The 26,609-nt window shown below is 40.0% G+C and overlaps 1 protein-coding gene across 1 annotated transcript in view; it reads left to right on the forward strand.

Moving 5' to 3' along the window:
* ttll7 (tubulin tyrosine ligase-like family, member 7) overlaps positions 1-26,609 on the forward strand; it is a 90,483-nt gene that overhangs the window by 3,338 nt on the left and 60,536 nt on the right. The window contains exons 2-8 of the mRNA XM_072660232.1: positions 7,010-7,350; positions 9,429-9,560; positions 11,861-11,982; positions 16,146-16,213; positions 16,372-16,530; positions 21,811-22,027; positions 22,498-22,662. Of these exons, the coding sequence (XP_072516333.1) occupies positions 7,326-7,350; positions 9,429-9,560; positions 11,861-11,982; positions 16,146-16,213; positions 16,372-16,530; positions 21,811-22,027; positions 22,498-22,662 (888 nt within the window). The 5' untranslated portion in view covers positions 7,010-7,325. The remainder of the gene's footprint in view (positions 1-7,009; positions 7,351-9,428; positions 9,561-11,860; positions 11,983-16,145; positions 16,214-16,371; positions 16,531-21,810; positions 22,028-22,497; positions 22,663-26,609) is intronic.

Here is a 26,609-nt window from a genome sequence, read left to right on the forward strand (position 1 = left end):
ATCAGAAGATGTTAATGTCTTATGAAATCCTCTTACCAGGTTATTCCACTAAAGCCACTCACTGGCTGAAGTGCTAATCTGACAACTGTAGTGGATTACAGACAATACGTTTATAGCATTTGAGATGCATGTGTAATTAATGTCCTATTATCCTGCATCAAGCAGGCGACAAACAGTATACAGAAGCTATGTCCCTCAAATATTGTTGCAGAGATACTCAACCTGGAAGGAATTGTGTGTGTGTATGTGTGTGTGTGTGTGGGGGGGGGGTTGGTTATTAAAAAAACACAAAATAGTCTAAATGAGTGGGAAAGTGAGTGAAAGAAAGGCAGGGTATTATCTGTCCATGAACATGAACTTATAGCTTGTGTACAAGCACCCAAGTTTGCAATCTGTTGAACAAGCAAAATAAAAAATGTTTCTACCTAAAGGACTGGGCTGGAATCTTGGCTTGTTATAGGCTGGATTAGAGGTGAAATGTTTATTTAATGTGCATATGGACACATATGCTCTTGTGGGCTGTTTTTTATATTATTATATATTGTTTTTCAGTTCAAATAAAAGTTATGGACTAGACGAGCTCTGTGTGTGCATTTGCACATCTGTATTAGCAATGGGTGCAACCTAAAAGTATCTAAATACATTAATTAGAAGGGGCATCCATAAACATTTGGACACATAGTGTACTTTTGGTTTAACCTAACCCTACTTTAGCAAAACATGTAGCTGGAAATCACTGCCACTGCCAATAACAAACACATGGTGACTCTCTGGAGCAGATAAGCATGAACCTATTGGCACCATGTCTAATGCCAGGCATGGGCTAGAGGGGTATAAAGCCCCCCGCATTGATCTGTGGAGTGGAACTGTGATCTCTGGAATGATGGATGGTGCTCAATCCAAAACTTTTGGGATGGGTTGGGGATGAGGTGGGGTGCTGATCTTCCAACATCCTGAACTCACTAACACAATTCTTGCTAAATTAATCTTGTAGAAATCTAGTAGAAAGGCTTCCCTGGACAGTAGAGACAGTTAATCCAAAAAAAGCATGGCAGACTCTTTTTAATACCCTTGATTTCAGAGGAAACAATGAATGAGCACTATTCACTCCCATGTCCACACCATCTATAAGAAAACTATGCTGAAAAAGTTTAACCCACCCATTCATACTGCAGTTCTCCAAAGTTGGAATTGGCTATTAAGAAATTGGAAAGAAAACAGAGGAAACACACTGTCTATATTGAGTAATCTAATTATTAGGAATGCACCAATACCGCTTTTCCCTTTCCGATACCGATGCCAGATTTTCAAGTTTCTGCTGATACAGAGTACCGATAACGGTACCAACTCAACTTAAATACTTAAATACTGTATAGATGCCTATAAATCCTGAAGTTTATAGTGTTTCACTTTTTATTTATTTTTTAGGGTTTTACTTTTTAGAGTTTATTGTAAATAAGAGACAATGAGCTTGGAAGAACAGCATTTACTGATTTAGTGAAAAAAATTTAATTGTCACAATGCAGTAACACGTGCAAGTAAGGAAGCATAGCTTTCTAATTGGTGTTCACATTCAATTCCCATTTCAGAGCAGTGGAGAAAATGCCAGTTTACACAGTTGACACAAAAAGTGCTTATGCAGCAATTTAACATTAAAGTACACGTCTCTATGTGAAAAGGTATGTTTAAAGGTCAGCGCGTGGCCTTTAAACTCTGCTTAAACTGTTTAGAACCGAAAATACACATGGCAACAAAAAGTACTGTAATGTAAAAGTTCCATTAAATCTGTTTAATGGTAATAATTATTTATGACTGGCTTTTACTAGTTGTTTAAACGTTTAGTCTCATAACAAAGTATGCAGAGAAAAATATTAAGCTTCATGGTATAGGTGCTCTCTGTTGCCCGTGCCAATACTGTGTTTACGTGCCAGTATCAGTATTGGGTAGAAATATCATGAGTTTATCATATTTCAACTTATATTTCATATTTCATTCATATGTTTATATAATATGTATAATATATGACATGTATATGTATTTTTCAAACACACTGCTATTTATTAGAAGTCTATAATTGCTAACTAAGGTGTACATTACTGAAAAGTACATTACACCTCAGTGATTGAAGTAAGATAGATCTTCTCTGGTTACTTTAGGATCAGCTGGTTCTAGGTCACTACTGAGGCACGAGCTCCAGCCACAGAATTGTTTGTTTGTCATCATGGCTGGTATGTGTGTGACGTTATATAGATCAGTGTGAGTGTGGCTTTGTCTTTATTCTTATGAGGGTTGATCTGTGTGATTCACACAGCTACGTACGTGATCCAGTGGCAGTGTAGCAGAGTTTCCCTCTATACTGGGCTCTTTGTAGATCATTCACTGGATGCTGGGGCTGCGTGATATGGACAAAAGACCATACTGTGATTAAATGGCTACGTACTGCGATTATGATGCTCCTTTAAATAATACAATATAATGATGTGTTAAAAGACATTGGAGAAGACTAGATGTGACATGGCTATGGCATTGGTTTGGTGGATCACTTGAATGCCTACGTTCATCTAAAACTAGCTCAGAAACTTTTTCTCACAGCAAAATAAGAAAAGGAGTATTAGTATTGTTTAGCAATCAACATCTGTGTCTTCTTTTACATTAGGAATCTATTGTGGGCACATAGTATACATGTACAAAGTGAGGGTGGGCAATATGACAATATTTAATCAAAAAATGTTTTTTTGATTTAATGATTTTGTTATCATGATACAAGTGAACAAATCGTGGATATTGACAGTGCTAAAAGAACACTGACCAACTGCACATTTCCTTACAGAGTGTAATTAGTGCTGTTTAATTAGGCGAAATGCAGCAAATTTGGAACTTTTAAATGGCTGTACTCAGTATGGAAGAATTTGTGAATAGCAGTTTTTAAGTCTTTGACGCTACTGGTGCATTTTGTCTGCAATCGCCCACCCATCACATGGCGACATTAGGCCTGTGGTTGGGATATATCCAGGCATGATGTATGTGATTGGATTTCGGCTATTTTAAGCTTGGTCAAGTTCAGATTCTTTGTTTTTGTTACCACATTTTTTTTTCTAACACAGCATGTGTTCCTCTGGTATCCACTAGGTGCCATTAATGTACGTACGTGATGTTACCGGTGACGGGAGACACTGTGACCAAGCCCACTGAGTGGCAGTGTTAGTGCTCCGTTTGAATGCTGGGAAAGAGCTGCTGTATACGATTTACTGTACAAACGGATTCAGCAGGATTTCTGAGCTCTTCTATACAGACAATCCAAAGCTCATGAGAAACAAATGGACTGCTGCAATTCTGGAATCCTGGCATTGAAATGTTTGGGAGCTCACTGTTCACACCCTGAAAACAGTTGGAAAAAAACAAGCCCACTGTAGTTGCGAATTTAGCGACATGCTACGCTTGATTACAGTGGAAAACCCTTCTAAGATCATTCACTCAATTTATCTCATCTTATAAACGGCTGTGATTGGAGTCTCAGTTAGCGGGACGTTCTTGGCTACGCATTGCTGTCCATGGTCCATTGGTCCGTTGTCCAAATGCCTTTAACTTGAGCAGGTAATCGCTTGTTTCGACCACTCAGTCCGACTAAAGGGGACAGAGAACGTGACGTCAATGCATACCCTCTACAAATAACAAATAACAGGGTTGAAAATGGGTGTGTAAAACTACATCTGATCATTTCACCCCATTTCACAAGTAACAACTAGAAATCCTCAGTAAATGCATTCTATGGCACCTTTTTGTCTTTTTGAGTTTAGTTATCATATAACGTTATCATAAATAAATAAATAAATAACAATTCAAATATTACATTAGTGAACATTAAATAAGATGAGGATCAAATCTGTACGTGGCCCTATTTGACCTAACTGCTAGAATATGTGGGGGACAAGTTTTATGCCATGCCACACGTTTCTTTTGAATCGATTGAGCATGGGTGCGTCATTATAGAGAGTACAGTATTGAACATCTGTCAGACGGCCCGGGTCCCTCTGGGGGAACGGCATAGCCCAAATTTGAAAGCTTTTCTTGCTGAATGGGCAGAGCGAGATTGGCTGAAGGCAGAGTGGAGGAGGGGGAGAGAGAGGCGGGGGTTGGGGGGGGGGAGCTGCTCAGCAGATAGCAGGAGCACACAATGAGTTAATGGCATGGCAGAGTGAATGGATTAAGCTGTAGATGGCAGTGTGTTCGGCTTGCTGAACAGGACACCACCTTGGGGACGGCTGAGCTCAACCAGCGGCTCCCCAAGCCTCCTGTGACCTCCTCTCTGGTTTCCTCCCGCTCAGTGATGTGTGTATCGAGATTGAAAGCTCGAAAAGCATTCAGTGTGTAATTATGTGACCCGATTATCAACCTGGCTGATGCTTTTGCGGAGAGGATAAGAGCAATAAGGCATGACCTGATTATTGTTTTAGAGAAAGAGAGAAGTGGAGGAAGCTTAGTGTCCAACTTCTTTGACTGGTTGTATTACAATGCACTTTGCTGAAAGGATCATCAATGTTGCCAAAATCTAAACTAGTAACTAAAACTGGAAGATATTTTTACTTTATGGACAGAAGTATTGGGACACTTCTTTTCATCATTGAACTTAGGTGTTTCATTCAGTCCCATTGCCATGGGTGTATAAAATAAAGCACCTTACACACATTAGTGAAGAATGGGCGGTTCTAAAGGGCTCATTGAATTCCAGCGTGGTTCTGGAATAGGACCCAGCGCTGCAAGTCAATAAGTCAGCTGGTGAAATTTCTTCCTTTTTAGATGTTCCAACATCAACTTTTACAGTGTGGGGTTGCAGACTGCTGAGGCACACAGTGCGAAAAAGTTCCAAACCTGGAAACCTTGGAGCTGCAAAGAGGGGCCAACTCCATATTCATGCTTTTGGATTTAGAATGGGATGTCATAAAAGTGTAATGTGTACAGTATAGGTGTCCCAATACTTTTGTTAAGATACAGTATATAATAATATTTAGTTAATGGACAAATGTTGGATTGGATATTGCAGCATTTTATAAAAACAATATGATACACAATATATATTTTTAAGCATATCGCAGACATGGTCTGACCATTGTCTGCATGTTTTCCTGTATAACTGGATAGAGTGCAACACATATTGAATACAAATCTTTGTTTTAAATATGGGTATTAAATAGAGCTGGGCAATATGATGTATATTTTTTTTTATCATATCGTGATAAATGTAGTTATCGTGATAATATGCTTTTCTAAGCATATTGAGGATACTGTTACTGTTAAACTCTGATCAGCTGCAGGTTTTATTACAAACAGTGTAATTAGACTGGTTTCGTTAGATGAAGAGCAGCAGATGTTGCATAAAAATCACTGTATTCAGTCTAGGAGTGTATCTGAATAGTAGTTTATAAGAATCTGTTGCTAGTGGTGTTTTTAGTCTGTGATTTACATGTATTGTGATAAATATTGTGTATCACAAAAAAAGTCTTTAAATATCATGAGATAGTATTTTTATCACCCAGCCCTAGTATTAAATCTTCTGCTGCTGCTAGGGCTGCTCTCTGTAAACAATTTTGTATAGTTACTAATACAGAATCAGGGTCGGATTAATCATAATTAAGAAATAAGATAGTAATCATTCTTTAATCTACTTAAGACATTTTTTTTTCTTATGAAAATAAGAGGGTTACATAATAAAAAATTTTATTGGCTTCTAAAATGATCAGTTTAAATTATTGAATAATGGAAAATTAAAAGTGATGAGCTTTAAATCCAGTGTAAAAAGCTACAAATGACTACATGAGAAAACCATGACGATTGTCTTTAGTTTTGTTCTAAAAATTTGCATTTAAGAACATTGTTAGGAACCTTTTTTAAAGCTTTTCTTAAGATTCTTTGTATTCTTAAAAAAGCATTGTACAATCGGGTCCCTGTATTTTTATGATGTATGCAATAATTTAGTGCTCTAGCAATACTGGCCCATGCACAGATACCCATGGAAAGAATACTGTGTTGTAATTTATCATAAGATCTTATATTTTAAACAACATTTTAACCCAAGGGCCTTTAATGCTGAACTGGTTTGACTTAATGTCCAAATGTTTGCGGACAACCACTGTTCTCTGGAATGATGGATGGTGCTCCATCCAATACTTTTTGGATGAGCTGGGGTGTTGGAGATGAGGTAGGCAGTTGATCATCCAACATCCTGACCTTACTCACTAACGCTCTTGTCACTGATCAACCCTCCATAGTGCTCCAAAATCTAGTAGAAAACCTTTTTCTCTAACAGCAGAGGCTGTTAATCCTACACGAAGAAGGATGAACTCATTTAATACCCTTGATTTTGTAAAAAACAGTGAATGAGCAGGTGTCCCAATACTTTGGTCTGTATAGTGTATTAGGTATTTTCACTTTTGTGTGGTTTACACATGAGTGCATTTCAGAAATCCACCACTAGATGTCAGGGTTGACCAGTTGATGTCACGCAGACAGCCTCTGAGAAGACAAACCGTCTAAAAGAATAATATTTCAGATCAAATTTTAAATCAGGCCTCAAAAGTCAGGCTAGAAAAACACCAAGACAAACAAACCATCAACATGTCATGCAAGACTGTCACGATTTATGACACAGATTGCAGTCGTACCGGGTGAGCCTCGCCGCCTGAAAAATGCAAAGCCAGTGCTCTTCATTAGACCGGCTGCATTAATGTTTCATTTGACAGACGGAAGACGGAATGTTGTCATCTGCCCCTTAACAACTGCCCGAATCCTCAGTCAAGTACTGCAGCTCCGGCCGACGCCCGTCAGTGTCATAGGGCGATCGGCCAGGCGAGACCGGCTGTGTCAGGTTGACTGATATGTTTCAGAACAGTTCGAGCAGCGCATCAAACACAAGTCTGTCTGTTGCACTTGCCCCCTCCACCCCACAGGTTCTCTTGCCTCTGTAAACGTTACTGATGTGCTCTCACTTTCTCGCCCTCTCTCTTTCTTTCAGCAGACACCCCATCCATCCATCCGTCCATACTTATAAATGCACTGTGGCTACGCTTTCTGGGAGAAAAAGTCCCGACCCCCCTTCCCTCCTTCCTCCTCCACCTCCTCCTCCTCTTCCTCCCCCCTTCCCTTCCCTCCACCGGCGAAGTGTGAGAGAGAGAAAGCGGGACAAAGACGGACAGTGAGGGCCCGATGATCCTGCGGCCCGCTGGTCAAAATTCCACACGTACAGGGCAGACTAAGTAAACCTGTGTCGAGCTGTGCTGGCCAGTCCAAGAGGCCTGGTGGAGGAGAGCTGTGACCCGCCCACCCCTGAGATGCCCTCGCTGCCCAATGATGGAGGTGAGTGTGACCCTTCATCCAGGGATTTTAGGTTTTACAGGATGAAATAGGAGCACATGAGCACAGATACACAGCAACAGCAGGGGATGAATGGGAAATGGGAAACAAACAAAGTGCACTAAGATACTCCAGACAGTAAACAACAAGGGGCGTCCATGCTTGTGCACAGGACTCGGGGAAGGGGAGGGATGAGGACACAAGCTACATGTTGAACTACATGCATTGCCAAGAAGATATGGCCAAAAACAGTCAAATATAAATCAGGCGAGGGCAAAAAGGGATGAGGATGTTGCTGTGTTCCTGCTGGACAGGTGTGGAACATTGACTTATTTTTGCTGTTTTACATAAACAGCTCAGTATTTTTTTTTTATTTTTATTAACATTACGGCATTCCAGATAATTGCTAATAAAACAGTAATAAAACAGAAATCGTTAATAAAACAGTAAATATTAGGCATTTTCTAAAACATGCAACATCACACAACCTAAAATCTCAGAAAACATTATCTCAAATATAAAATGTGATCAAACTTCCAAAACAAGCACTAATTCTCTTCCAGTCGAGAAATGGACGTTACTAATTGGCAAAATATGTGTAATAATATCTTGTCTGCGACCAGTTAATACAATTTAAAATTGTTAATAGAACTCACATTACAACACATAAACTGCACTGTATGGGATACAGCCAAAGTATTGCTTGTCTCCATTGCCGAACTGGCTGTCTAGGATCTTAAGCCTCGACATCCTAGTGTGCCCTATAATTTCTCTTTTCAATTACACTTCCTTATTCATAATACCCAACCATCTTCTGGCAAAATATTCCACTCTTTTCTTTAAATACCTCTTTTCTTTAGTCCTGGTTTGGTTTTTGCTGTTTTTTGCTAACTAGGTAGCGGATGTATTATAGGCTGTATTATAGCAGATGTAATATTACTGGTTGGTGGTGTTGACCCGTGCAAAATTATAAATATATGTAAAAAGTAATATATTGTACTCTATATTATATTGTATTATATCTATATTGTACTTGATATTGTATTGTAATAGTAGAGTGGAAAAAGTACTTAAGTACAGCATTAAAGTACATGGACTCTCTTGCATTTGCAGTAACTTATACAGTGCTGATTTCAAATCATAAATGCTTCCCCCAAAATGTTTTTATTCAATGTTTTATTCATTCTGCGAACAAGGAGTGAGTAAAATGAAAAACTATAGTTATATTAGTAACATTATCTATTTACATTTTTTACATGTCTGTTAAGTTTTGACACATGATGGATTCAATATATTTAATTTATTATGACACATTTTCAATGCAGAACAACATTATCAGAGATTGTAAAGCATTCTATGGCTCCAGTCATCATTCTGGAGACATATAACATTTTTAAGTTTTATTTACAGCTTCCTTACGTCCTGCTATTAGTTTGAAATTTATGAATTCTCATAGGACTAGCCTTTAATATATGTAACACATATCTGGTGTTATATTCAAATTGTATAGGAAATCATTGATCCCAAACGCAGATCATGGTATTTAATTTTTCACTTTGGAGTGGCAAAATACACCACAAAAACAGAAGAGCCACATTAAAAAGAAATCTAGATGTAAAATTAATTAATAAATGCAGTTGAAACTATTTGTGCATTGTTCTGTTTATGATCCATACAGTCGTTCTAGAATTCTAGACATATAAGTGTGGTGCCCATGATGTACTTTTCCACAAAAAAAATGGAATTTGGAATTTGCCATAATTTATCCTAATAATGAAAGCATGTCTCCATATTGCCAATTCCTGGTGACACTCTTCTTCAGGCCTGATATGGACCATTAGCTCACGCCAGTGAATGAGAGGAGGGACTGAGGGTAGGGCACGAATGCCTGGCGTTAAGCCCTGACAATGCATACACAGGCTGAATGATAACAGAAGGTCATCTTTAGCCGAAAGAAGCCTTCTGTTTTTCTCTCTGCTGTCATTTGCATTCACATTAGTTCCAGAAGTGATGCCAGTGGCGGGCTGTGGCTTGTGAGCTCACCTATCCTGTCTCTAACACTGTGACCGGATTTTCCACAGAGGATCAAAGGGCGTCCCCCGTGAACGTGCCGCCTGCGCTGTCCAATCAGAATGGCGTGAAGAGGAAGGTGCGCACCAAGAAGAAGAAAGGCGTCATCACTGCCAATGTGGCAGGAACCAAATATGAGATAGGTATGTAATCCTAACACGGGCCAAAGTATATCAAAGTAGTGCCTGGATACGAAACACACGTTAATACAAGCAGTGGGTCTTTTTTTGAAGATTACAAAAGCAGTGTAAATGTCAACTCTATGGACAAAAGTATTGGGACACCAGCTCAGTAATTGTTTGCTTCCAGAATCGAGGGTAAAAAAGGGTTTATCCTGCTTTTGTTGGAGTAACTGTCTCTACTGTTCAGGGCATTAGTACTAGTTATGAGAGTGAGTGAAGTGGAGGCCTACATGCAGGGTTTAAGGAGTTCATTTAACATAAGGTACTAATGTTGAAGAACAAAAAAATTAATTGGGACGTCTCTCAGAACTGAAGAAAATGCACGGTATATTCCTGAATTAGACACACCGCACCTTTTCTGTCTTCACAGCAAAATCATACTTCGTGTTGACGTTAGATGCTTAGCAAGTGTACACTGTTTCTCTGTAATTACACTACGGGAAGATTTAGCAGACACAGAGCCTTCTCTGAGACGTGAACGTATTGTTTTCTACCACCATAGTGGTTAGTTATTAGCATGTCAGTTGCGTGCCCTTTTCACAGGACTCGCTGCGGCTGTTTCCTCAAACACACCGGCAAAGAAACAAACAAAGATTTACCCATCAGCACCGTCACGTCCCTCGACGTTGCGCTAATTGGACTTTAAAGTACTCTAGTCTAAGTGGTAATGACACAATGAGGTTTATCAGCTGAATAAGGTTTATATTGCAGCAGTAGAGATCACATTGCAACCAAAACTAACGTTCCTGGGCTAATTAGCTAATTGAGCCAAACGGGGGGTTGAAATAGCACTTTTAACTGCCATGAACAATTGAGGTTGAACCGAGGAATCATTCTTTTTTCTTCTTTGAGGTAAAAGTGTGATTACACAGCATTAGCTGTAGCATCTTTAATGTTTTGGAGGACTGCTGAAATAACTAATAACCTGTTTCGTTAGGGCATATGAATTTTTCATTAGTTGCTTAATAATGAATAGTCATTGGATTAATGTCCAAATTTGTACGCCACCTATCCTAGGCTTTCAGCTACCATCGGGATTTGAATACATTACAGGTCATTCATTTATCTCTTTGAAAAAGGCATTTCTGCAGGCTACATGGCACCTGGTACACTGGTGGTAAATACAGTTTTTGAACATTTCATCCACAAGATCAGATGCTCTGGCAGCTACAGTCGCACTCCATATAATGGAGGGTCATATGAGTACATGATGGAAGGAGTAGAGTATGTTATTGGTTTTTTCTTGTATTTACATATGGAAATATGTCTCAGTACACTTTACTCAAGAGCAGCCAGAAATATGCAGTTCAACCTGAATAAGGGATTATGTAAGTTAGTGTACACTGCTTGTCAAAGGTTATTTTTTGGGGGGGTGGGGGTGGTGTCCCATTTTTCTACCGAATTTAATAATTTTCAGTTCCTCCTAAGAGCTAGGACTTGCCCATCCCACCATGCTGCCAGTTCTGGTATGGTGAAAGCTACTTTGCTTCCTCTGAGGACTGTAAAGCCATCCATTGCATCTAGAACAGGGGTGGGCAACGGGGGCCAGAGTCCTGCATAATTTGCTGATTTACCTGTTCTAACAGACCTATGAAACAGGTGAGTTGAATCAGGTGTACTTGAACAAGAAAAGCACAAAATTATGCAGCAACCCAGCCCTCCAGGACTGGAATTGCCCATCCCTTGTCTAGAGGGTCATCCTGTTCACCTTGAGAGCAAAGGCATTCAATCTCCTGTCTCTGAATGCAATCAAATTCTCACAGCATTACTCTAAATCTAGTAGATTACATTACAAAATCTAGTAGAAAGTATTCCTTGGAGGGTAGAGCCAGTTACTCTAACAAAAGTGAGTGATAGGATAAACACTTTTTTAGTCCCCTTGGTTGATCTCGAACAAAACAATAAATGAGCAGGTGTCCCAATACTTTTGTCCATACACTGTAGCTATCTGGATTCCTTCTGTATTAGAAAGCTAGGAAAAAATATTAAACAGCTGTAAGCTACCTCATCAGAAGGGTGTTTTCCTAGTCTTTTCCGAGAAAACTGTTGTAGTATAGATGTAGCACGTCGGCAGGCATGTCAACAGATACAAATGATTAAAAATGGTTAAAAGTGGTCAATGAGTTCTCCTTTTACAAGTAATACCCCTAAAAAATAACAGTGCTAGGTATTTGCTGCAAATAATTACTTGTAATTAGTGTATGTTAATTATGTAAATAGAATGTGATTGATGATTGTTGTTTGGTTTGTTTGTTTTGCAGTTCGCATTGCAATCAGGGAGGTAGCCTTCCATAAAACCAGAGACGAAGATGAAACAGCCAACCTCATCTGGAACGACTCTGCTGTACAGCATGAGAAAATCGCTGAGCTCAGGAACTACCAGGTACAGCTCCCTCCACACACGTCCGCATGTCAGCTGGAAACACAGGCTCGAGTAAAACGGGGGGCTGAGGAGGGGAAGTCAGCGGTACCTTGAAGGTCATGTTAAATTCACCTATAGCATGTAGCTCTTCTGATTCCAAAGCGCAGTGTCACCTGAGGTCAGTCGAGAGCAGAGCGGGTGCATCTGTGCGAGTGCATGCATGTGCTTGAGGGTCAGCTCAGCTGGGAACGTGCCTCCATGAGGTCCAGATGATGCATAGCAGAAGTCTCTTCCACTCTGCAGCAACGCGGCTCAGTAGGCCGGCGCGGTATATTGTCTTCTAATCGTTATCGTTATGTTGGCCTATTAGGATATTGATATGTCAGAGTTCTGCAATATGCGAATGAGCCATTTAACTAATCACAGTAGGCTTGTAGGTGTTGTAGGTGAGTGTTCCTGTGTTCTGAACGGACTGAACAGCGCAGGCGCTTAATATTTAATGTATAAATTGTATGTTAGTGACTTCGGTTGATGCGAAAGATGCTCAGGTGTCGTTTAACAATCCTATTTACCACCCTGTTATTTAGCTGATTTTGCTTTTACAGCGAGCTTGTGGAAAAATATGACAAGCTCTGCTTTTATGGCTGGTTTATGGCACTGGCTCACAGATGCCCACATATTTACGCATAGTTTTAACTCTATACTAGAAACACTGTAATTATGCCAGAGTCTTGCCAGATAGTGTTGCCGTCCTCTCCTTCAACAAGCTGGAGAGATTGTAGTGGTTAGCTTTTAGCTATGCCTCCACTTGCTGGGTTTTGCTTTCTCAAGAAAAAAAACTTGTTACTTTCACTCTCTAATGGGTGTTTAGCTTTAGTTTGGAAGTCAGTTGAGGTAGGCCAGTTTTTGCGGGAGTGGACAATGGAGAGAAGAGATAATAAAAGCTAGCATTGACTAGTCTTAGCTCATAGCCTAGCATGGTTCCCTGTTTGTGCCCCCTGGCTTTCACTTTGTCAGGTGCTGTGTTTAAGCTCCACTTCTGCAGGCACCGCCACAGTAGAAGCTGCGGTAATGAGGCCTCGGTCACATACCATAACTCATAATTCCATAACTAGAAGAGTTGTTAGGTGATGTGCTGTTGCATTTTACCGCTCCGCCAGCTTTGACCAGGGCTTTCTCTAGTGGACGGGGTTAATGTACTTTTTGGGGTGTAAATAACGAGTCAAGACTACAACAAAATTTAAGGTTTGAAAACTGGCCCGTATTCTAGCCCTGCTGGATTTTTGAATGATGGAGGTCACAACAGTGTTCGAGGCTCCTGGTTTGTCACTTCCATGTATCGAACTCTCATTATTCAACTATGCCAAGAAAAATGAGGTTTGACCTTCTACAGTGCCCTTAATATTCTGCATGCTGTTTTGTAATCACGATATGAAGCAGTGTAGTTACAGTACGAGTACTTTGTCTATATGTGACGTGAAGGAGATGGCTGTCTTGACTCTACCTAGGTGTGTGACCTCCCAGAGCAGCAGCGCTGTCAGCCTGGTCTGCCCAAGTGTCAGTCACTCTGAATTGTTCGGCCGCTGTGCCACTACTGTGCTCAGTGGTGAAGAGACCATGCAGAAGGGTCAATAGTGGGTCATAGTGAATCCTCCCTTCTGCTTTGGGATTTAAAGCGCCAGTTCAGCAAAACATCCATGTTCATGCAGTTTTTCTCCTTATCCCAAATGTCATCGGTCAGACAGAACCGTTGTATATTACATTTCATGTCTGAATTTAGCCACTTTAAGAACTGTGTGGCAAATGAATTGGAAATCAATATACTCCATTCAAACAAAAGGACAGCTGGACAGCTTTTGGACACCTGCTTATTCATTGTTTCTTCTGAAGTCAAGGCTATTAAAAATAGTTTATCCTGCTTTTGTTGGAGTAACTGTCCCTACTGTCCAAGGAAGGCTTTCTAGCAGATTTTGGAGCATTGCTGTGAGGATTTGATTGCATTCAGCGGTGAGAGCGAGAGCGTGGTCAGGATGTTGGATCATCACCACTCCACCTCATCCCCAAATCTTCAGAAGCACTGGATTGAGCACCATCATTCCAGAGAACTTACTTCCACTGCTCCACAGCTTAATGTTGGGGGCTTTATAACCCCCTCTGCTACTTTGACTCCCAAGTGCATCAGTTTAGACTTTGGCCCTATCTTTGAAAGATCGTAAGTTGATCCCTGGCCACACAAATTTGTGTCCTGTAGTCCATGACAGCACAACTACTGTTGGGTGAGTAGGATGGCACTCCTGTCCCCCTATCACTCAGCAAGATATTAGCCAATACTAGCATCTGTTAGCTGATGTGGCAGCTGACACAATAGCTGATGTTCTCAGAAGATAACTTCAATCTCAGCGTCTGGAGCTGTTTGAAAACTTGTGTTGTCGGCAATCCCAGTGTCTGAACTAGCTGCCTTTCATTTAGATGCAAGCCTTTAAAACGTGAGTTGCGGCTAAAGCCCTAGCTTTTAGGGATGTTATGGCAAATACACCTCGTCACGTTTTTTACTTTTGAGTCTTGACTGGTTAAAAAACAAAACTCCAGAAGCATTCTGCTTTAGTGGCATCAACAGGACCACCTCTAATATCCCTGTTCCGTCCAATCTAGTGCCCTAATAATGACACTCAGCTCATGCTTACCTGGTTACTATAGCGAATGCCACACTGAATCCACTGTTTAGCTTTTTTTGCAAAGCTAAGACATTGATAAAATCATAATTTTGGACAGAGAGGACTTACATATTGACAAAAACCTCAAAGTACACTTCAGACGCTCACCTGGGGAGATGCAGTGCTGTTATTGGTGTTTTGCCATCTTATATGAGGTGACCTTTTTAAAGAGCTGGTGGTGCTGCTCCGGCACAAGCCGTGTGAAGATGATTTTACCAGGTTTGTCTTCATTTTCCAGATTTTCTTCAGGAGCTTTGATACTCTGGGACTAAATACAGTGCACAGCAGCAGCCAAACGTGAAGCTGACGTGAGGAAAAATACAGACATGGGAATCCGAATGGGTCTAAAAGGATGAGCACTGAATTCAGTGAAAACAGTAGCTAATTCGAAAAGGATGATGGCGAACACAGACATGGTCGATCCGGACAGGAATAAACTCACAGAGGAGCCTCTGTGGACCCAGTGTAAACATAATTCTGTCTGAATATGACTTAAAAACAGTCTTCATCATTCCCCGTATTTCTAGTAATGAAGGTCATTGATGACATTATGAAGAAAAATGTTGGGGGTTTGTCTCAGACTGTTTGGTGTGTGAATGTGTGCTCTGGCCTTAAAGATGCTTTTCCACATTGTATGCTGATTACCATTAGCTCAATTTTTAATGCAATTTGAATGATGAATAAGATTCAGCCTCAGATTGTGCCCAGTTTTGGTCATCATAACGCAGCTCAGTGTATGTGCTGCAGTCAGCAGCCTTCCCCTTGGCGATGAGAATTCCCTTTCTCGATTTCACATATCACAGGATTATAGAGAGAAAGACAAATACTCCAAACAATTGGGTTTGATTTTCGCGCTCATGACATCCTCCTCAGCCGTACTTTCCGGCGAGTGTTTCCAGTCGGCCCTGTCCTCATTACGGCTGTCTCATCCGGATAATCACAGATTCCTTTCACACGCGCTAAAAATGCACATTCTTGGCTTCTCTGGCCCCCTCCTTCTCCTTTCCTGTGATTTGCTCTGAAAGTTTGCTGTCAAGCTGCAGTTCATACGGGCCTAATTAACGGCCCTGTTCAGCCTCATTTGCTCAAAGAATACAGAAAACCCCATTTTTTTCCCCTTCATACCCCTTCCCTTCTCCCCCTTGTTGCATTCAAGCAATTCATTCATCTGTCACTACCTACAATTGCAGGGGCTCTGATGCAGAACCAATTACTTTGGCCCTTGGAGTTAAGATTGATCGTCTTTTTTTGCGTTTTAAATTAAAAATGATGTGGTTAACTAAATAAGGGTTAAGAAAGGTTTCGCAATCACCTTTTGTTTTGAGTCCGTAATTGGGCATAAATGTCAGAACATAGTAGTCTCACTTCAAGTTTTGCGCCTTAATGTGCTTTCCTCCCCCCCACCCCTTCTCAGAGGTGAATTTTCAAATGCCCTCTAACTATTATTATTTTCCCCATGTCTTCCCTCAGAGAATTAACCATTTCCCAGGAATGGGGGAGATCTGTCGGAAAGACTGTCTGGCGAGGAACATGGCCAAGTAAGTGTCTCTCACCTTAGGGATAAAAGCAGCTATGCGTTGCGCATTCTTATCACGAGAGCTGATTAGCAACTTATTTGTCATTGAAAGACAAAAAAATATGAATGTTCAGGGACTAACTGTTTACTTCACCTTTTTTGTCCCTCTCTTCCGGTCAGGATGATTAAAAACCAGCCTCAGGAATACAGCTTCACCCCCAAAACCTGGATCTTCCCGGCCGAGTACACTCAGTTCCAAAACTACGTGAAGGAGCTGAGACGCAAGCGGAAGCAGAAGACGTTCATCGTCAAGCCCGCCAACGGAGCCATGGGTCACGGGTAGGTCACTGGCCCCGCAGCCAGGCGCTAGTGTGTGTCTCTTCCAGTGCGTGACCGCAATCCCCTTTGGCCCCGCTGTGAAAGATGGTCGCCGACATAAGCTGCCATGGAAATGCAGCGTGAGCAGAGGCTAAATGGCATCGTTTAGCAGAAAGACGAAAGCAATTCGTATGTCGGAGCTCATTTTAATTTCACCTCTCTTCCATAAATCGGCGCCAAGGGCACATTCCCTGGCGGTCTACGTTCCTGAAGGTCCCGACTAGTGATTACGGAGTCACCAGTAGTACCTGAGAGTGCTAGGGTGACTATAAATAGCCCACAAATGGAGTTTGTGCTCTTTGGCACCACTGCTGTCTCTTTTCTCCATGACTCTCGGGGTGCATGTGTGTGTGTGGGTCTCTCTCAGTGTTGCTCTTATTTCACACAGTGAACTTGATTTTGACTTGGTTAGACCTTACTGTCATACTAATATGAGGTCAAAACGAGTCCAAAAAGCACAAGCATTATTTCATAGCAAATCTGACGACAACATTTTTAACGGGGGTTATATTATTAAAAGAGATCCCACAGTTCAGATACTAATTTGAGTATCGGCCCAAGCTGATCCATAAGCTAAATCAGCAGAGGTCCCTTCTACCCTAAGGGAAGAAATACACAGCTAATAAGACCAGGCTTTAGACAGTATGAGAGTGCGCCGTCTCAGACTAGACTGGTTCATTCCTTGTTCCATTCAGCATTTTCTGCTGATACCTGCCCGAATACAGATACTCCTCTATACTAATATACATCCATCCAACTTCTTATCCGCTTGGTCAGGGTTGCAGTTGGTCCGGAGCGTACCCAACAGAAATTTTACATTTGTCATGTCTATTTCCACCCAGTAGCTAGGTCTCCCCCTTTTATTCTACCAGGTTGAGAAAGTAAAGACTTGCAGGTGCTTCCTCAGAGACGCATGAAGCTCCACTGCATCTTTCAAACTGCTCCTAACGCAATATCATTGGAGCTCAGTGCACTTGGAGAACACTTACTGCCAATTCTGTTACGTCAGCCAGCATCACAGAGGGTTGTAAAACAAATATGGATTATGAATACACTTGAGTATCGCGATATTATGTTTTGCAATACTGTATCGATTCTCAAAAACACAGTTTTAGTTTTTTAATAAATAGTTTAAAAGCTCGATGGCAGACAGTGGTTCATTTTTTGTGTTGTGTTTAAAAGCCCGGCCACTAGAGAGCAGTGCTGCATTCTGCAACTTTTCGGTCTTAAGATCCCACTGTTCAGATTGGATAAAAGGTCAACTCTTCTTGTACTCAGATGTTATGTATATGGTGGCTTTTATAGCATGACCATTTTCCTAAAATTTGATAAAGAAAATCACAATATATTGCCATATTTGCAGTATCGCAACATATCACAATATATCGAATCATGACTCCTGTATCGTGAACCGTATCTTATCGCCAGGTTCATGCAGATACACAGCCCTAGCATCACACTCAGTAATAGAAAGAAAGAGGCCAGTTGTGCTCTCTAGGACTGCCGACCATAAAGCCAACACTTACCACTGTTGAAAAACACCTTAGCATTTAAGAGTGTGTAATCTATATTTAGAATATTAATAATCAAGTAATACTATATTACGTGAGCAAAGATTAAACTGAACAGTTACAGACTATGTTTAGCCCTTCAAAGATCTATAAAGTATTGGAAAAAAGATAACATATTTAACAATGACTTCATCTAAACAAAAAAAACATGATGAATATAAATGGTCCATCATATACATCTGGCTGTTTCCTGCTGCGGAAGACGAGTTGAAGAATTTAACTGGCCAGCTCATAATTGCTGGTTCATTACTGAGGCCAATTTAAATGCTTTTTTAATAAGGTAATCAGGCCTTCTTTTCTTTAAAGAACAATTTCATTTGATTTGTAGTGATGTTAGTGTATGTAACATAGAAAATCTGTATATTGCCAGCTGTAGTTCTTTTTGTAGATTTTTCAGCCAGGACCTATAATTTTATTCTTATAATCAGTCTTTGTGATGCCTTGTTTGACTGTGTTGTCCATCGAAGAGTTCTTGAGGGTTTTATAACAACAGACTAGTAACAATTTTTGCTGTTTGTGAACTTGTTCACATTTTTTTGTAACAATGTATGAATTTATGTTGCTCTTTGAAGTTTTGGCTTGTATTTCACCCAGACACCAACAGATGGGGGTATTGACATGTATAATGCTGCAGAGGATGAGCGGGGCCTTTTTTTTCTTCTTCTTTTGTTGTCCTTCAGGTATATGAACATTACTTATAGTCTTTTGCTATAGTAAGCTGGTATTTATTAAAACTAAAAGTCATCAGAGGTTGAATTATTGCGACACATTATGAAAGTGAAAGAAGATGAGTTTAACTTGGCCACTCAGAGGAGAGAGAGGTGGGAGATTGAATTCGGAGACGCGCAGCGTGACGCGGGAAATGAAGTTATATCTTCCTCCGTAATTTATTTTCCAGTCGGAAAACTAAATGAACTTATTGTTTGCGTCTGAGCTTAGGCATGTTAAAAAAAACAACAAAAAGAGAACGCGCCGAAGGCTTAAAGGAGAGATCCCCACTGGTGCCATATTAACCAGTCGGCCAAAGTGGGTTTTGATTACCCTCCATCAGAGCTCATCAATCATGTCATATGATTCGCTGCCACCGCCGCAAACAACTCTAACCCCCGTCCGGATGCTGTGCAGCTCAGGGGAGCATAGCCAGACTGCAGAATGGCAAACATACAGTCAACAGCAATGTGTCATTATGGCTGGGATAAGTGGCCCTGCTCAGGGTCGTTGATGTTGATCTGTTGTTCTTCATGTCCGAAAGCCCAAATGACAGCTGTAGTGAAAAACGTGAGGCAGTGGGCTTGTCTGATTGCAAAGTGTATCATTTCTGTTTCTCCACACTATACCTTTTAATAATTTTAATTCCAATTCAATTTCAGGTATTTTTTCCTTTTTCCTTTTTTTCCTTTTACCTAGTTTTGGCAATAATTGTGTTATGAAGTAATATATTTTATTATTGTGGAAATATTGAAACATTTTAAAAGTGATTTTTTTAGTGTAGTCGTTTTTAAGACTAAGACTAATCATTAATAGATGTTTTAAAAACATGTTAAATTAAAAACATTTCTTTCCCATAGTGCAGAACTTGGCCATATTAAAAGAACCATCAAAGATCATTGGTGCCTGTGGGTTTTCTAAAATCTTGTCTTATTTCTCTAAAGAACCATGAAGCAAATTGGAGATGAGTAAGGCATTTTGCCACTGCATAATTATCACTGCATAATATTATTTGCTTTCGCTGAGTTTTGGCTATCTTTGTTCAATTTTAATTCGATTTTATTAACATCTTATTTTTTATTTACAATGTGGGCACATTTTAAGGCTTTTCCTGAGAAAAAGGTTGGGAGATGCTTGGGAGTTCTACATCAAAAGATTTGTAATTTAAGTCATATAAACAGTGTTATTGGAAATGCTATTAACTAATCAGTAAACATACAATGCACACTGTGTATGTTGAAAAGATCTAACACATATACAGTAATTAACAGTCTCGTACAGGATACTAATCTTCAAGTCATAAATGAGTGAAATTTTTTTGCAGTGTTTTTGAACAAAACTTATTCATTGATTCTTTTTATTTAAAAAAAGTTAATTATTAGATACAAATAAAGTAAACTGTATCAACACAGATATGACCAAAAGTCAGTAAGATTTCTATATTGTTTCACTGATAATATCAGTCAGTATTGAAGACGGTAAAAGCTGGTTTATTTGAAAATGAGAAAAGATGGCAGATATCACGTCACTAATTAGCTGCCTAGAGTTTTAAGCTCACAAACTCCTGATGACAGGGTGAAACCTTAGACGGTTGTTCCACCCAAGAGAGCTCAATGTCCATTATCCCCACATCAGTACAGACTAAATGGGTAAATTAGAAAGCAATACATCATGGAAAGAAAAACTACCACTGTACACATATCAAAACTGCAGCATGTTAAAATAACTAGTAGCCAGTTAATCAACAATGTATTATGAAATATTAAACATGCTATAAAATGGTCATTTAAAAATGTAGTCTAAATAAACGAATATTAAATACTCTGTATTAATTGGCAGCTTGGCATAATTACTTAAATTATATAGCTATTTGTGAAGTTCAGATTGGTAATAGCCACTACTTAACATTAGGATATTGGGATCGAATTGATAGAGCTCAGAAAAACTGGGTTGCGACATCCCTTCCAAAGAATTATAAAGAATTATTAAAAAAAAATATGAGAAAATGAATGCAAAAATGTGTAATAAACAGAAAATAAAACTAAAAAAATATTACAACTGCAGATACAGACATTATTATTCATGGCAATTGTTAGCCATTAACATTTCTTTCATTATGATCATATTAGTCCAATCTTTGTATTTTAGATCTTTTCTTTTATTGTATTGTAATGTATTTAATTCATGTTAAATGACATTCACATTAGAACCAAATGTAATACATCACAGATCAGTGTACAAAAGTCATGTAAAATGCTGTTAGCCTTGTTTTTTTTATTAATCAGTGTAGTCTTTTCCCACATAAAAACCTTGTGCTTTTAATTATGTTGAGAAAGGAAGGAGCATGACCACTTTTTGATGTATCAGTTGAAGGTGCAGCGCAGTGAGGGCAACATGGCTGACTCTAATAGGTCCCAGAACAAATGAACTGTAACTCACAAACCCTTTTTCCCCGCTTTGAGAGGGGCTTGGTGCCTACGGACCCGGAAAGTTATAGCCTCGGCTAAACATTTCAGGCTCATGTAAACCAGAGTAGGAAAAGTATATAACCAATTAAGCTAACTTTGCCTGATGGCAGTATATTTTACTGCCTGGAGAGGTTTTTCTAAGGCCCCCTGTTTGCAAAACACCCACCAGCTCACTTCTTCATGTGCTCGGCCATTGGCAAATGCAGCGTCGTCTGTGTACCATAACGTCTGAGTGCCGGCGACAAGCACCCCAAAGCAAATAAATGGTTGCAGAGGTTGAAATGGACCAAGACGTCTGGTCCTATTAACCTGGGCCTAGTCATGGTCTAGAGACCAGCAACAGAGGCAGTCAACTTAATAAAGCCCAGTCCTTCTCTTATAGTGCAGAGATTCATATTCAGTACCAGCACAGCCTAACAGCTTCTTAAATATGTATGTGGCAGATTTCTGGAATGCGTTCCCCTTTGAATCTTATGAATTTCCCCCTGTCCCAGGATATCGCTGATTCGGAATTGCGAGAAACTCCCGGCACAGGACCACTTCATTGTGCAGGAGTACTTGGACAAGCCCTTCCTGATGGAGGGCTACAAGTTTGACCTCCGGATCTACATCTTGGTCACTTCCTGCGACCCGCTGCGCATCTTTCTCTACAACGACGGCCTGGTCCGGATGGGCACGGAGAAGTACCACACCCCCAATGAGTCCAATCTGGTGAGAACACCTTCACCAGGAACCTCCATGAGTTCCATTTGTAGGATTCAGAGACAAATACTGAGAATCTTGTATCAGTACATGATCTAAATTAAAACATAACAAACATATTCAATATTTATGTAATTATATAATTATTATTACATAGTTAATTACAATGCCATTGCATTTTGATGTTTGTTTTTTCTCTTTAAAATAGGACTGTTTGTACACTAGAATGTATGTACATCTAGAATTAGGTTTCTATTAAAATTAAGTCATCATTTACAAGCACTATTTTTTCATTCATACTTATGCAAATTGTTTTCATAAGCTGGGAATGATAACTGGGAAATGTTCTAAATAAAATATATACTTACACAATTATAGGAATGATAGTAATGATGTATCAGAGTCAAAATACTAATATAGATGTTGCAAATAGTTAATGGTGTTGAGTTAGTGCCCATTACTCTTTCCCTTCTTTCCAGAATCAACTATACATGCACCTGACAAATTACTCCGTAAACAAACACAATGAGAACTTTGAGCGGGACGAGACAGTGGACAAAGGCAGCAAGAGGTCCATCGGCTGGTTCACTGAGTTTCTCCGCACCAACGACTACGATGTTGCCAAATTCTGGGGGGACGTTTCTGTAAGTCTGTTACACTAAAATTCACCAGCTTAACATATCATTGTTAAGAAAAAAAGTGATGCAAAATTTACAGTGGCTTTGTAATACATATACATATATTATTATTTTAAGGCTATTTAAGTCCATTTCTTATGTTTATTTGAGTTTAGGTAATAATTTGATCATCATAACTGGCAGTAAAGGACAGTTTATTTAAACTTACTAAAGTAGAAACTTAAAAATATATAATCAAAATATTCGAAGAAGAATCGATTTGCTATGTATCGGCATTGACTGTTTTTCAGCCCAAATATGCGATTGGCTAATAATTGGGCTGATCCTGAGAGCTGGTCAGATCAAACATTCCATATTTCGTGAGTTGCTGCCGCATTGTGCACTGGGCACAAGACATTGCAGTTCCTCATTCAATTGCTAGATGCCAATATGGACCTCCCTCACAGTTGCAGAAAGCCATTGAAGCCAGTGTTGAAATCTATGCTCTGTGTGCTGAATGAATGTTGCCAGACTATATCTGACTCAAACTTAAACATTTGTGTAACACTAACTCTGACTCATGGAGCAAGCAAAATAAAGACATTTAACCCCAGTAACTGGACACCCCTCTCAAGAGTCCATAACTCAGCCCATTTCAAATGAGTATCAGACGTAGCAGAGTTAGCAAAGACAGCTAATGGCACTTTGAGCTGCACTGGAAATGACACAGTTCTGCACGGCAATTCACATGAATTTCAATCAGCTATATACATTTAATCTAAGACTATAGGCAAATGGTATTGGGCCAAAGAAAAACACTGATCTGTCCATGTCTACTAAATATGACATGATATTGGCCGATATTATTGACTGTTAGAATTTTAGCCTATTTAAGTCAGTATGGTTATCGCCACAGAATGTTCATGTCGGTTGTCCCCTCACATGTACAGTAACTATACCCAAGCCCTATCTGGCATTGCCTGCACTCAGTGTTATGGAAGTGCTTGTAAATATCGTTTATGTGTGTTTAATTAGTGTGTTGTCACCTATATCCATCCTGATATCCTTGTGTCATACATATAATGCACACTACTCTGCTTTACCACAGAGGAACTTTGGTCTGTGTTTTCAGTTCAGGCTACAGTTTGAGCTGTCATTCTCGTTTTCCCTCTGTCACCGTCTCTATTTTTGTCCCGTGCGTCTGTGTTTTTACTAGCTCATCCTTCAGCAGACATTTCCCTTCCTCCCCGTTATGTCTCAGCGCACCATTCCTTCCTTTAAAGAGGAGGCTTCAACCTGTCTCTGTCGCTTCGCCGTCCTCCACCTCCCTGACACTCCTCTCGATTACTGTGATTATACAACCATCCTGCTGTCCCGCGTTTCTCCTCCGCCACCACCGAGACATCGCCTTTTCACTCATCCGCTCATCCCTCCATCCGCCCTCTCCTTCTGACCCTCGCCCACTCTTGTGTCTCCAGCTCAGAAGGATCCTGTTTCCTGTCAGTGTGTTGACACCTCTACCTCTGGCTTTAGTTTTTTTATCACTTTTTTGTTTTTGTTGTTCTCTTCTTTCTCAGTTTGGTTCGCTCTGTTATGTTCCCTCCTAAGCGTGCTGACCCCTCGTCCTCATCTCAGATCTGCGCCAGAAGCGTCCATCCTCTACCCCCCTTTCTCTGGGTTTGTTTACTCCAGGATAGAGAAGTCTCCTTGCTGGTAGTAAACACCAGACCCGCTGCGTTCTCTGCCCTGTGACTCACCCTGCCCTGATTTTTATTGAACGTAGCGGTTTTATTTCTGTCAGCCCTGTTTGGTTCCAGCTCTAGTCTAGGGCTGCGCAGTATAGCATTTTCTTAATCATCATGGTAATACTGGCCCTTGCGGCACTGATATCTCAGAAGGGGTGAGAATATGCAGATGAGAACGGTGCAAACAAATCACACACGTCCATCATGGCCAATCACAGCTTCAGATGAATCTCTGTGGGTGTTTGAATCAAAAAAGGTGATCCAACAAAAATGGACCATTTTGGTCACATGCTTGTTTTTTGTTACATTTCTAATGTTGATGTGGCCTAAACCTGTGCTATAGTGCTAGCGCACAACTTTAAAGGAGGTTGAAGATGAGAGGTGGCTGAGGTTTTGCCCACTCACAGGGATGATAATATATATCGCATATTAAATTGACTAATTATGAGCAATAAAAACAGAAAGATTATTTGTTCAATTAATCGAGTAATCACAAGCAAAATAATACAGTGAATTAATAAAGGCCAAACAAATAAAACACACGTAACTAAGTAATGGCAAATTATGCATTAGCCTTTCACAGATTCCAAAATACTTCCAAAAAACATGTAAACATCTTTAAAAGAGCTGAAATTAAACACAAAAATGGGTGCTCCTCAGGCATCATCAGTTCTGCAAACTAAAAAAATACTATCATACAAGATTGCAAGAAATTTTTTTTTTTTTTTTGAGAAGGTCATTTGTTTAATGAAGAAACCATAGTTTAACTGAGTACGCATTATAGCCCTAATAATCACTATGGTATAATCATATTTTATATTAAGTTATAAACAAATTTTGTAATGACCAAACAATTATAATAGACCTAGCAAAATAGTGATATGTAGAAATTCTGAGACAGGAACCTTTTTGAAACATTATGTTGACACTTCATATAAAAAGAAATGTGGAAAAAGAGTGTGTCCATCAGGCTCTGTATCTTTAATCTTTAGTGCTTCTTTTAGCCGGTCATTTCATGAGTGTGTCATAGCTATATGACACATTCAGCTTTCAGCTATATATCATTAAGGGCTTTTCACACGGCAAGTGACAAATTGCTTCACCTGTCTCTCTTCACTTCTCGTATTAAAGGTCAGAACTCAGCATGGCGTTTCATGCGGCAGGTGGAAAACGCTTAGACCTGATGTGTGACTGCAATGCTAAACTTTAAACACAAAAATAGGAATTGTGAACAACAGAAAATATGAATAAAATCCAAAATATCTAGAGCATAGATGCACCAACTAAAGGATCAGGCACTCCCCTCAGTAAAAACTGCAATTTCACTGGCTCACGCTAGTGTGTTCGCAATTCATAATTGCGAATAATTCTTGTGTTGCGATCCCAAGTATTCCCAGAGAAGATCACAAGACTCACAAGATGGTTTCTTGGGCTTTTTTGGGATGAAACTCACTTGTTTTACCATTGCCTGTCAGCCAGCCTGTCACTGCAAAAGAACAGTTGACGTGCACCGACCACTAACGCCTGAGCTGTTCAGTCTTGGCCTAGTTGAACCAAACCTGTTTAACCCTTTACTCCATACGCATGAAATTAGTAACTACAAACAACTGTACATTTGTGAGATCCTGCTAGTTTGGGCCTCCTCTTCCCTTATTTAGTAACGCACACAAATAGCCGTGCTAATCGTTTCCCCATTGTAAGATGTTCTGAATGATGAACACAGGTTTTTAATGCACTAAGAATTCCCTGATTTCAGATCACAAGCATATACCTAAGCATAGGGAACATGCATTTTAATCCATTCTTTTTTCGTCTGTTTAAATTGAGAAGTTGTGATAACCTCAAAACTGTATTGCAGTTACCGTATATTGCAGTATAATCACAGTATGGGATTTTATCTGTAAGGCGCAGGCCTGCTGCAGTTCGTTGAGGAGGATCCATTCATTTTCCGTTCAAGATTACATGTTAAAGCAGGTCAGGCTACGTTTTGCATAGCTAAAAACTTGTTAAGCTGCAGCTTGGCCACGGCCTATATAAACTCACTCATTCATCTCCATGTAGGACGCATGCTGGGCTCACACACAGACAAACACATGCACACACACACACACACATGCGCACTGTTACTTCTTGTTCTCCGTGGAGCTCATGCGTCAGGTTCTGGCCTGCTTCTCAGTACCTGCCAGTGTTGGATTGGGGCCTCCTTAAGCCCCCAGGATCCCCCGCAGG

Source organism: Salminus brasiliensis, chromosome 17 (genome assembly GCF_030463535.1).
Source record: "Salminus brasiliensis chromosome 17, fSalBra1.hap2, whole genome shotgun sequence".
NCBI lineage: Eukaryota > Metazoa > Chordata > Actinopteri > Characiformes > Bryconidae > Salminus > Salminus brasiliensis.